Source organism: Opisthocomus hoazin, chromosome 8, assembly GCF_030867145.1.
Source record: "Opisthocomus hoazin isolate bOpiHoa1 chromosome 8, bOpiHoa1.hap1, whole genome shotgun sequence".
Classification (NCBI taxonomy): domain Eukaryota; kingdom Metazoa; phylum Chordata; class Aves; order Opisthocomiformes; family Opisthocomidae; genus Opisthocomus; species Opisthocomus hoazin.
Window position 1 is genome coordinate 44,232,594 of NC_134421.1, and position 11,108 is coordinate 44,243,701.

Sequence of the window (11,108 nt, forward strand, 5' to 3'; positions counted from 1 at the left end):
TCTCCTTAAGCTGCCACCACTGCTTCAGTTTTGTTCCCCCTTCCCCATCCAGTTCCTTCCAGTGGAAGAGCACCAGGGAAATCAAACAGCACTGCTTTACCCAAAAGGAGTATAGGAACTAAAAACTCGACATGAGTTCAGTTCTGGGATCAAAGTATTGCAAAGAATGCTGCAGGTATAACACCAATTTGGTTCTGCAGAACTCCAACTGATTTGTAGCAAATTTGGTGAGAAAAAAATTGAGAATTACATTTTCACAGGCAACATTGTTTTGGTTACAGAAAGGAGTTAAAAACAGAGTAGGAAGCCAAAAGTTACTACTCCTGAATGTCTCTCTTTATATGGGGTTAAGTGATAAGTTAACTGCTGCCACTCTGTAGCTAACATAGCGTTTGCCTACGTTTAATTAAAATACGTGAGATAAATTCTATATATCATTTTTCTTTAATATATCACCAATTCTGCCTTATAAATCATTATTAATTTCACCATTTGTAAAACAGAAACATCAACCAGTGTCAGGAAAAGGAATTATTACCCTAATATACAACTTGCAGAATAGCCCAACCTCTTGAAGAAAAGTTTGTATCAGCTATTCCAATTGCAACAGCATCCTTCCCTGAGTTATCAGCCTTCTGAACCACCAGTGCCATTCCTGTTTAAATAATTGCATTTAGAGAATAAAACATGAAATACACCATGTGGAAACCCAAGATTTGCTTTGCTTTTACATTTTTGCAGACTTACCAAGGAAGTGGATGTAGAGTGTTTTAACCGTACAGCTACCTCAGTCTGGAGCAAAGCTTTCACTGATGTCAGCTCCATTTATATGCCACAGAGATCAAAATTGGTGCACAGCCCATAATTCATAGACCCTCACACTACTTTTCAAATGAGTGGCATGCATGCCGTATGTTAAAACTACGACCCCAACCAATCTCTCTGCAGAAAACTAGTGGCGGATATATACAAGAGCATTACTGAAAACAAGTCTTGGTCTAATTTATCATTAAAGAAAAAAAAAGAAGAAAATAGCATGGGCAGTCTTAGCTCCAGCAAGCACACTTAGAATGTTAGCATTAGACAGCTATATTGGAAATTATCAAAAGTTAAGGTGTAACCTCACCTGCTTTGCGTTGTCTTTAAGCAGCCTTTAAGATGTCTATCAGTAACCTCTTTGTGTGGTTTATTATCCACCTTGGGCACAGTTTCTTTCTTGTGACAAATCAGTGTGTAGTTTTTGTCATCGTTGTTTGCCCAAAAGGTACCAACCGATGTCTCGTAGCGTATACAGAACTCCACCTTAGCTCCGTCTTTCTGGTAAGGAGGCACCAAAGAAATCTTAAAGTAGAACTGGTCGGTTTCACTACCACAAGAATTAGGCATGAACTCTGCGAGGATATCGTAGTAACTGAGCCAGTTATTCAGTGTCATTCGAACATACACCAGTTTTTCAAAGGATACATTGAGGACTCGTATAATGCCGTTCATACAGGTAATCCCAGGCAGGAATACGATTGACTCCAGCAGTACTTTCTGCTCTCGCACTTTTTGCAGAAGTTCTTCTTGCGAAGCAGGTAACGTAAACAGTTGAGAGAAAAAATATTCCTCCTGAGGGAAAACTTCATCTTCTATGTCATCAGTTTGTCCTGTATTTGGAACTTCCCAGGTATCAAACTCTTTAACAGACACAAGATCAAACCCAAATGCATCAGCAAATGAAACTTTTCTTGCAATGGTGGTGGGAGTATCTGCCTCCTCTTCCTCTGAAGAAGCAGAATTCCGCCGCCGGGGAAGTGGAGAGAAACGAACTTTAATGTCAGGTTTAATATCTTCATCCTCTGAAGAGAAATCATTTACAGTGGGGACTTCTAAGAAGTTAGCCCTGCTAACCTGACTAGGTTCTTCGGAAGACTCCATTGGGCTCTCTGATATAAACTGAGAGACAACTGTATGACTAGTAGCAGCTGATATTTGAGACACTGTGATTTAAAACAAGGATTAATGTTACAGTTGACATTGCAAGAGGGAGTCAGGCCTATTAATAGATGCTACGCTGTGTGAGCTATGTTGGCTTGTTCTCCACCTGACATTATTAGGTATATTGCATTCTGTATTTTTATGTGACTCTGCGTGCTAAGAAGAAAAATAGTATTTAAAAACTAACTCCTTTGCATTGTTAAACTGCACAAGTGGAGCTATTTTTAGATGATCAACTTTTGTTGCACAACAAATTCCTCACATTGCACAAATGATGAGCTATTCGTCTCTGATTAGGACGTGTACTTGATCAGGTAAACAGCTTTTATACTGTAAACTATTCCTAAATATATTTTCAAAGCTGATTTTTTACAGTGTTTTCAGATTAAAAAGTGCAATGTCACATTTTGCCCTGGCTTTATACCATTCTATCTCAGTGGGCCAGATCCTAGGACTATGCCAGCTTTTTCTAGCTAAGGATTAGCCATCACAGCCGAAATGAACCAGAAATGCTATGAAACACTGAAGGGAGTACGCTGGAGATGAACTTGTAACGCACCATTGTAAATATGACCAAATACACTACTAATTAGATTATGAAATCATCTAGTGCTAGACTGCATTTAGCATCATCCAGCCAAATGAAGAGGAAAGAACCTCGCAGAATTAACTTGTGCAGACAACCCTAAAACACAAACCCTGTGCCACACAGCTACAAACAGGAGGAAGAAACGCACTGAGCTGCTTAAAGGATTTTCAACCTTTATGCGCGCTATCTTCCCATGATATGAAATGAAATTGTGGCTTCTCAATCAACTTAATCAGTTAACATTAGGCTTTTACTTTTATGGCATTCCACACGTGGAAAGACGCAGTCTTTATGGGACAAAGATCATGAAGTCAAAATGCCACCTTTTTGCTTCTTATTGCTCAACCTCTCCTATTTCCCCTGTGTCTGTCTCAAAGGGTAAGCCTGCACTATAATCTAATAGTGCAGTATGAGCTAAGAAATATAACAGGACTTCCTTGGAACTAGGAATGTCAGAGACTGACGGTGTTACTGGCATCACAGATCTCAGTGTAGGCTAGAAACCTAACTCTTCATGTACATTTTCAAATGACTCAAATCTTGCAGGCCACATTGAATCCTTTCCCCTGTTGTTAGGGTGACACTGGTAAATTTAAAGCTGATCTGGGTATGTCTGTTTCCACACAATAAGGTAAACCACTTCTTACCATGAATCCCCTTTTCTGATGAGGCATCCTCCCACACCATGGGAGCATCTCCAGGTCTTTCCAGTGCTTCTCTGTCTTTTAACCTCTAAATAGCTGTCCCACCTGCTACTGTAAAAACATTGATGCTTCCCTAGTACCATCACACTTTGAGACAACAGCATATATGGAGAGATTTGTAAAGCAGCTTTCTACCATAAACTACATAAGCCTACCACAGCCCATAAACTTCAGGGATGTTGCCGATTTTGAACCAATACTGTACAATGCTGCATTTTTCAACAAGCGCCAACAGTAAAAGCATTGTTTAAAGGATTTATTGTTTAAAGGTAGATGGTAGTGCTATCCAGACAGCATTCTTCAGTGCCTAAGAAAGGAATGAGCACTCCAGAGCTGTCCCATGGAAGAGTCCAGAGATTTTCTCACTCAATGGGATCCCAGAAGCATCACTTCTGCCTGCCTCTGCAGCGCATACATAGCTGCAGAGCTGATTTGCTGCATGCACATTTTGGCTTTGTATCATGTGTATTAGGCACAGTCTGGGAAATTAGGTTTCTTGCTGTAATAGCAACTTAATTTCTTCTGTCAACATAAAGTAAAAAAATATTACTGTAGTAATAATGCAAATGAAGAAAACATACTTATGACACTGTTACCCTATATGGTTACACCTGTTTCTGTGAAAAGCCATTTCCCCTTTTTCATTCTGTGTATTTCTTTACAAAAAGCTGCATAGACAAATGCAAATGAGAAGGTAACTTCCTCAGCAGACTCTGGTGGGTCGTGGAGGTAAGAGGTGCAGGAAGGAGGAGGGCTGCCCACTGATTACGCTCAGGAGAAGGAAAGGTGTATCTCAGACTAAGGCATGCTTTGAGTAGGAGTTAATTTCTGGTTGAAAATAGAAGGAGAAAAGCAGAAAAAGAAAAACCATGGAAACTACTATTGCTGCTAGACTGTATGAAAATAGGTCAAAGTCCAGTTAAAGAGGGTTTTGACCTGTTGATTATTTTTTGTTGTAATTTTTGTTTTCTTAATGCTTACTGAAACCAAACAGTCATTTGTCTTGGTCTAGTCCAACACCAGTTCAGTCACGGACACTCTTTCCATTTGCTTCAGCAGGTAGTAGGTTGGACATCCTGCCCAAGACATCAAATAACTACATGCCATGACAAGGGCTGCAGGATATTTTAAAAATAAAGATGTATTAAAATATTTATTTTTTAAACCAAGTAAAATCAGTGACTTTGACTCAGATTGTTCTCTGCACCTGTAACTGTCTTGCCATTCATTGAGTTCAAATCCTTTATTTCTGTCCTGGATATAAAGAAACTTGGGAGCTGGGAACCAAAGGGTTATTTAGCAGTTTAGCCACATGCTACCATTGAGAGACAAAGTCTTCAATCTCATCTCGTGCCATTGTTAGTAAGGTGAGTTAAAATAAGAAACAGAAAAATGTTGAATAAGAAATAAACTTTATAAAAGAGGAAACAGATTCTGCCTTCATATAGTAAATAAATACCAGTGGTTATAAAGGTGGAGACAAACATAGCTGAGAACAGAGGAAGGCCACACTCTCGAGGAGACCAATTTCCCATCCACAAGATTCATCTTCTTCCATGCAGAGTAGCAGAGGTTTATGTCTGTTCTCCATCTGATTTAGGACTTGCCTGGACAGTTTGTACTGGGTTAAACTTTTCATGACAGTGCAAGTATTTTATCAAAAGTGTATATAGTTACCCCGAAGCAAGCATAGTTATACACAACAGAATTGCATTAACACTGTGAAAATATTGTTATGAAAAATAATATCATTTGTTCTCTGCAACTTGCAACATGGTGCCCAAAAAGAACTAAATAAGACATCAGAGTAATTATTTCCTTTCAGACCGTAACAGCAACAGGTAATTTTAGAACATTTTAATGGGACAACTTCTCTAATCACTTCTTTTCTCAAGCCTCATCTTACTGTTTTTGAACACACAAAATTCAAGTGTTGAATCAAGACAAATAGTTTTGAGGTGTTCTCAAACATTGTTTAAGTAACAGTTGAAAGAACAGGTAGAATAGAGGAAGACTGTGTAGAAAGGACGACAGCTCTATATGGGATAACCTGTCTATTGCACAACACAGAAAACATTACAGGGAAGAATTTCACAGAGGTAGCAGGCTTGGGACTTAACTAAACACACAGCAGAGCAACAAAAGCTATAGTCAAATGGACCTTTAATTAAAAAATACTTGCACCTGCCTTTGTCTTCGGCGTATCTATTATTAGCACTGACCAGACGATCTTTCTTGGCCTTAACTGGAAGGAGAGAAAATATACCTTTCCGTGTCAACTGAAAAACAGTTCTGTCTTAAGCATGGACTAAAGAAGAGCAGTATAAAATCTGGTTCCCCTTGGATTCCTAACAGTGTATTCCCTAGTGCCCTAGAAAACTGCACTTCTTCAGCTGAGAGTGAGCGATGTATTACTTACTTCACTGCTATTAAATAAATCTATTAGGATAAGGCAAAAAACCACTTTCTCCTTGAAGAAAACACTATTTTAGCTGACTGTTGAATGGTCAAAAGTTCTGAACAAGAGGCAGAAGAAAGATTTTGAAGGTTATATCCTTTAGAAAAAATCATTGCTGGAATATCACGAGAGGTGTTTTGAAACAGTAATTCATTCTTAAAGTATGCACAGTTAAGAAAGAAAGGACCACTTAAGCAAGATTTTCTCTCTAAATTCCACACAATTTAAGTTAAATATCAGTAATAAAGACTGACTGAGGACAAAATCTGCTCTCAATTGTTTTCTGCTCTTATTTACAGATTGTATGGACTATCAAATTTTTTTTACAAAACTGTGTCCTATGACTGCAACTGATCTACTCTGTGACCCAGAGTAGAAACCAGCTCACTCTAAAATTTGTGCTTTTTCACAGTGCCCAGCAGAAAAAAAAATGCTGTGTTTGTAAATATATGAAAAAAGAAACTTTAGAATTATTGTGAGAGGAAAGCCTGCATTCACACAATCACAGCTAAGTCACTGACAAAACTCTTTTCAACCTAAATTGATGACAGAGCACCAAACATTGACAGAAGAAAAGACAGTCTTTGCACAGTGAAAATTCAGAACAGGTTACATTATTGCAACAGAATTTCCAAATGCTCTGGTTTCCTCATTCATCTTTTCAAGAACATTTCATCTCTTGACAAATTAAAATGATAAACTATTTAACTAGTCTGATAAAGTTGCCTCCTTCTTTGTTATGGTGTTTTGTGGGAAATCTCAGATTTCTAACCATCCAATGTTTTAGCAGCACTGTAGAGAATGCAGTAGTAAAAACACTGCTTTAATAAGATGTGTGTGGATATTTGAAGAAGAATCTGCTTCCCTGGGTTGGAAAAAGTCTATATAGTAAGAGTAGACAGTATACCTTCCCTGCCTCTGATTCTTCTTTTCAGATAAAACTGGACATTGAGCCGTGAAGGTGATTCTCCCTCTAATGCAAAAGCTTTGCAGTTATTTCAGGCAGTGACATGAAGATTCTCACAAAGAATAAGGATAAAACAGGGAATTTGCCTTACATATTTTAGAAGGAACCTTGATTTGGAGAGAGATTTTCACCCTTTCACCTTTAAAGACAGAACTCAGAGGAAAACAAAAGTTGATTCCAGAAATAATGTGGAGAAAGGAGGAATAAGCAAGATGCCCTGAAGTATGGGATGAATATTTTCCTTGAGGGCGTATCTGAGAAAAAAATCTGTATTTCATAGATCAGGGCTTTCAGCCCTTCCAAATGTAGCTCTTTGTGCTCACCCTTATATCTTCCATTCCCTGTAGAATCTTCCCACACTTATTGAAAGGATTGATCATCTGTTCAAGTACAGAGTCCTTTACTACATAGTTTTTCTTCTTGCTTAGGAATTGAGTTCATGTTTTGTTCTTTCAACTTTTGGGCCTTTGCGACATTTAAATTTCTGAACTCTTCAGTCTGGGTCCCTTTAATAATCTCAGTTTCCTCAGTTTCTGAAAACCTACCCTGAAAATAGAAAACCTTAATAAAATGGTTTTGCTTATTCTTGATTTAATTAGGGTATTTGTAGGCACTCAAAGTCTAGTCTCTGTGCTTAGACCTTCTTTAAAATCCTCTCCATTTACAAGGTCACTATTAAAATAGCAGAACATATGGTTGATTCTCTGTTTCTTTGTTGGAGATATGGGGGAAGGAATATATAGTCCTTGTCACAGCGAGTGCATTTGTTCTCCAGCCTGCAACTACAGTGCCCCATAAAAACACAAATCTCAGTAGAAATAACCTAATAATCTATAACAAATCCGGAATTTTGAATTGAAATCAAACTTTTGATGTTATTATTGTAAGAACCCCTTTAGGCATGACCTGCTTACAGTTGCAGCAACAGAAATGGGATGATTTGTAATAAATAGTCTAAAGTACCAGATCACACATTTCAGAGGTAATCTCAACAATTTTTGCTGTGATCTGGCAACCATTCAGCTGCAAATAAGAGAGGAGGAGAACAAACAGGGTAAATTAGTCATCAGAAGGTTATGAAAAGCCGCCAGTAATGGAAAGGTGATGGCAACTTTGGGATTGCCAGGCAGGGAATTTCTGGTAGGGACAGAGCAGGTCGAATGAATGCCTCCCAAAGAAGTCATTGCTGAGATTTCAGACCCAGGAAAAACTATTAGTAGATCATCATGTCATGACTAGGATTTTTGAACAGCCAAGGCTGTTAGAACACCAGGTACATCTCATTCACAATGGTTAGTGGAAAAGCCCTCTATTAAATTGTGCAATCAAGCAGGTGGCAATTCTGCCCTGACACAGAAATGCTGGATAACCCACGTGAACTATAACATTATATTATGAGTCTTGTTTCCTGATCTAAAAACTTTGTGGCTACCAACTGAAACATAGGCTGGTGGATCTGAAAGCCTGAGTAAAGGTTTGCAAGTGCCCAATCAAGATGATCAGCAAGGATGTGAACTTCAAGCTCAGAGGAAAAGTGATCAGTTTAACGGGTGCCCTAGTTCCTCTCTCTCCCCGTTTGCTAGAATTAGCATCTGAAGGAAGCAACCAAGAGTTATTTTTGGAACCAATCAGAGCCTGAACAACAACATCAACTTCAGCCTCGTAAGGTTGAATATTTCAGACTGTTGTTGATACCTTGAAATACAGATCTCATTTGGGAATACATATTTTGAACATCAAAAGTCACCCAAAAGAAGACAAAACGACTTCTTTCAAAGCTTCTACCATTTTGTTTTGTTTTGTTTTAGAATATATTTAAACATATTTAATTACCTTCCTTGCTAATCACAGGAGATGAGTATCTTGCCCTTAGCAGCATCAGACCTCAGGAAGCTGAGGGCAACGTCAAAGTTCAAGCAACAGTGCATGGTTTTACAGTCCCAGAGCACAGCACTCACTTGCCCTGAGTGGTACCTGCTCCCTCAGGTGGTTTCCTGGGTCAGCAGGGCTGTTCACATGCATACTCGGCATGAAAACTAGCTGCACTCAGGGAGTTAATAAAAAAATAGGGAGCAATTTGTGGGGGGTTTGTGCTTTAATTCAATTTCACCAAGAACAGGTACCCTGCAGCTACTAAATTTGATAGCAAGTTTCATTTCACACTGTACCTTCCTTTAGCACGTAAAACAAATGTTTATTGTACTGAATACAACATGTTTGACTAAGTGTAGAACACAGGAACCAACAAGTTGGTTTGAATTTGTTCTGCATATCACTGGAGGGTCTAATCCTTTCACAGCTCTATCTGGCTGCCATCAATGTTTCATTAATCATTATGTTTCAATGGGGAACACTGAAGGGTGTTTTCTCAGATTAGAATGAAGTGAGAGGCTAACGTCATGGTCTGTTTATCTTCATACTTAACATAGCATAATTATTTTGGGGTTTTTTTCATTCAGCTAGGACTTGCACCTTGACTTTTGTAAACATAGGCAGTTCAGTTTTCATTGTTACGGATGTTGACTTAACGAGTATAAAACAGGAATCTGGGTACGTGAGAGCAGCACATTTACAGTCCAACTTTTGTTTCTCCTGCTGCTTATATTCAGTGGACCAATTATTCAACTGACTACTTGCAGTAAAATATCAGGACTCTTGCAATAAATGCTAGACTTCATGCTGCTATAATGAGGGAAGACTTTTGTGAAAACAATGAAGGAAGTCTAGACACCTGTACTGTAGGAGGAGAAGAAGAAGGAAATCTTGTTCACAGGATTCCACCCCGAATTCCCAGCTCTCACATACATGCCAAAAAGGGTCTTTCTGTGACTACGGATGCAGCAAGATTTTTGGAAAAACCACCCCTATCTTACATAGCCTTAATTGCAAAGGCAATTCTTTCTTCCCCTACAAATAAACTTAATTTAGCTGCTATCTACAAATACATTGAAGAAAATTTTCCTTTCTACAGGAACAGAGGTCGAGGCTGGAGGAACAGTGTAAGGCACAACCTTTCGCTAAATGATTGTTTCATCAAGGTGGGAAGATGTGAGGATGGCAAAGGAAACTACTGGAGTATTCACCCATCAAACTTAAACGACTTTGTTCACGGGGACTTCAGGCAGCATCGAAGGTCACGAAGGCGAGGGCGTCAAAAGGAGCTACAGCATTGCCTTGCTGTGAATTATTTCATGCCATGGGGAGACTACCTTTCCTACCCAGCACCAAACTGGCTTTACCAAATGCATTATTTTCTGGATCCTCTGTGGAAAATGCTGTATGCTGACGGACTGCAGTTTGTGCACGAATACCAAAAATGGAATGTAAACAGTGATTTAATCACGGGGAAGTTTTCACCTCCACTACAGACTGACAAGCTGCACAGCATTTCTGTGGACTGGTTTTATGGATCTCCTGCTACTTCAGTTATGCAGCAGAATATTTTCCTAAATATTCAACAGGCTTTCCCTAATTCCCTTCTCTTCTCTTCTCTAAAGCAGCAGCAAAGTGAAGCATTCAGTCACATCTGTAAGTACTAGAAAGTACTTGAAGTGCAGTAACTTTGCAGGCAGCTTGGGACTCTGTCAAGACACAATGTATTAATATTTATTGTGGTTTTAGACATTTGTATATTTTCAAAGACAGCAAAAGGGCTTGCTTACTGAAGTAAGCCAGTGATTACCAATGATTATTACCTAAGTGTATTAGCTTTGAAATCATAACAACGAATACTGTTTTTAATAATTCTACTAGTCAATGGTTGTGCATAGATTACCTAGTGTAAGAGTAAATCCATTAGCACTGACTGCCCAATAAAATTATTTTTTAATTGTCCTGTATTAATCATATTACTGTATGCTACTACTCTATTAGATTCAAATGAATACACAAATATGTGTATTTATAACTATATGTTCAAACATGTACACCCATATATTTACTTTTATATTATATTGGATAGGAAGCATTAATACATTTTTCCTTTGTCAGTTGCGAATGTCTTTGAAATGCCACTTGACACCTCCCATACTGTTGGAAATACTGAGTGAGTTAATCTTCTACTCATTTCATTTCATTTCATACGTTGGTTAGGACTTACTTGGCACTATTAATTCTGCATTGTATTGATCAAAAAGTCACTGTATATTTATGTGTCTTTATCAGTTAGGTGGATACTTGCATCTATTTGAATAAATGTTCACATGAATAAATATTCCCAGTGAAACAGGACTGCAATGTTATCTTTAATATGTTTTTGAGTTCAAATCTGGTTCTTAAATGCACAGCCACATATTAATTAACCTACTTAAATGATTAGTTAGTGATTGCATGACCAATTACAAGGTTACCCATTAGTTGGGTATAATCTGTTTAAGAAACTTTCTTTTTTTCAGATAATGTCACCTATGC

The 11,108-nt window shown here is 38.3% G+C and overlaps 1 protein-coding gene and 1 long non-coding RNA gene across 2 annotated transcripts in view; one reads left to right on the forward strand and one right to left on the reverse strand.

Annotated features, from left to right (window-relative positions):
- The window catches only part of PPP1R3A (protein phosphatase 1 regulatory subunit 3A), a 27,346-nt gene extending 25,400 nt beyond the window's left edge, over positions 1-1,946 (reverse strand). The window contains exon 1 of the mRNA XM_009943438.2: positions 1,127-1,946. Coding sequence (XP_009941740.2) covers positions 1,127-1,920 — 794 coding nt within the window. The 5' untranslated portion in view covers positions 1,921-1,946. The remainder of the gene's footprint in view (positions 1-1,126) is intronic.
- Positions 1-10,798, forward strand: part of LOC142362167 (uncharacterized) — a 17,429-nt gene extending 6,631 nt beyond the window's left edge. The window contains exon 3 of the long non-coding RNA XR_012764730.1: positions 9,670-10,798. This is a non-coding gene — a long non-coding RNA (uncharacterized LOC142362167). The remainder of the gene's footprint in view (positions 1-9,669) is intronic.
- Positions 10,799-11,108: the final 310 nt, after the last annotated feature.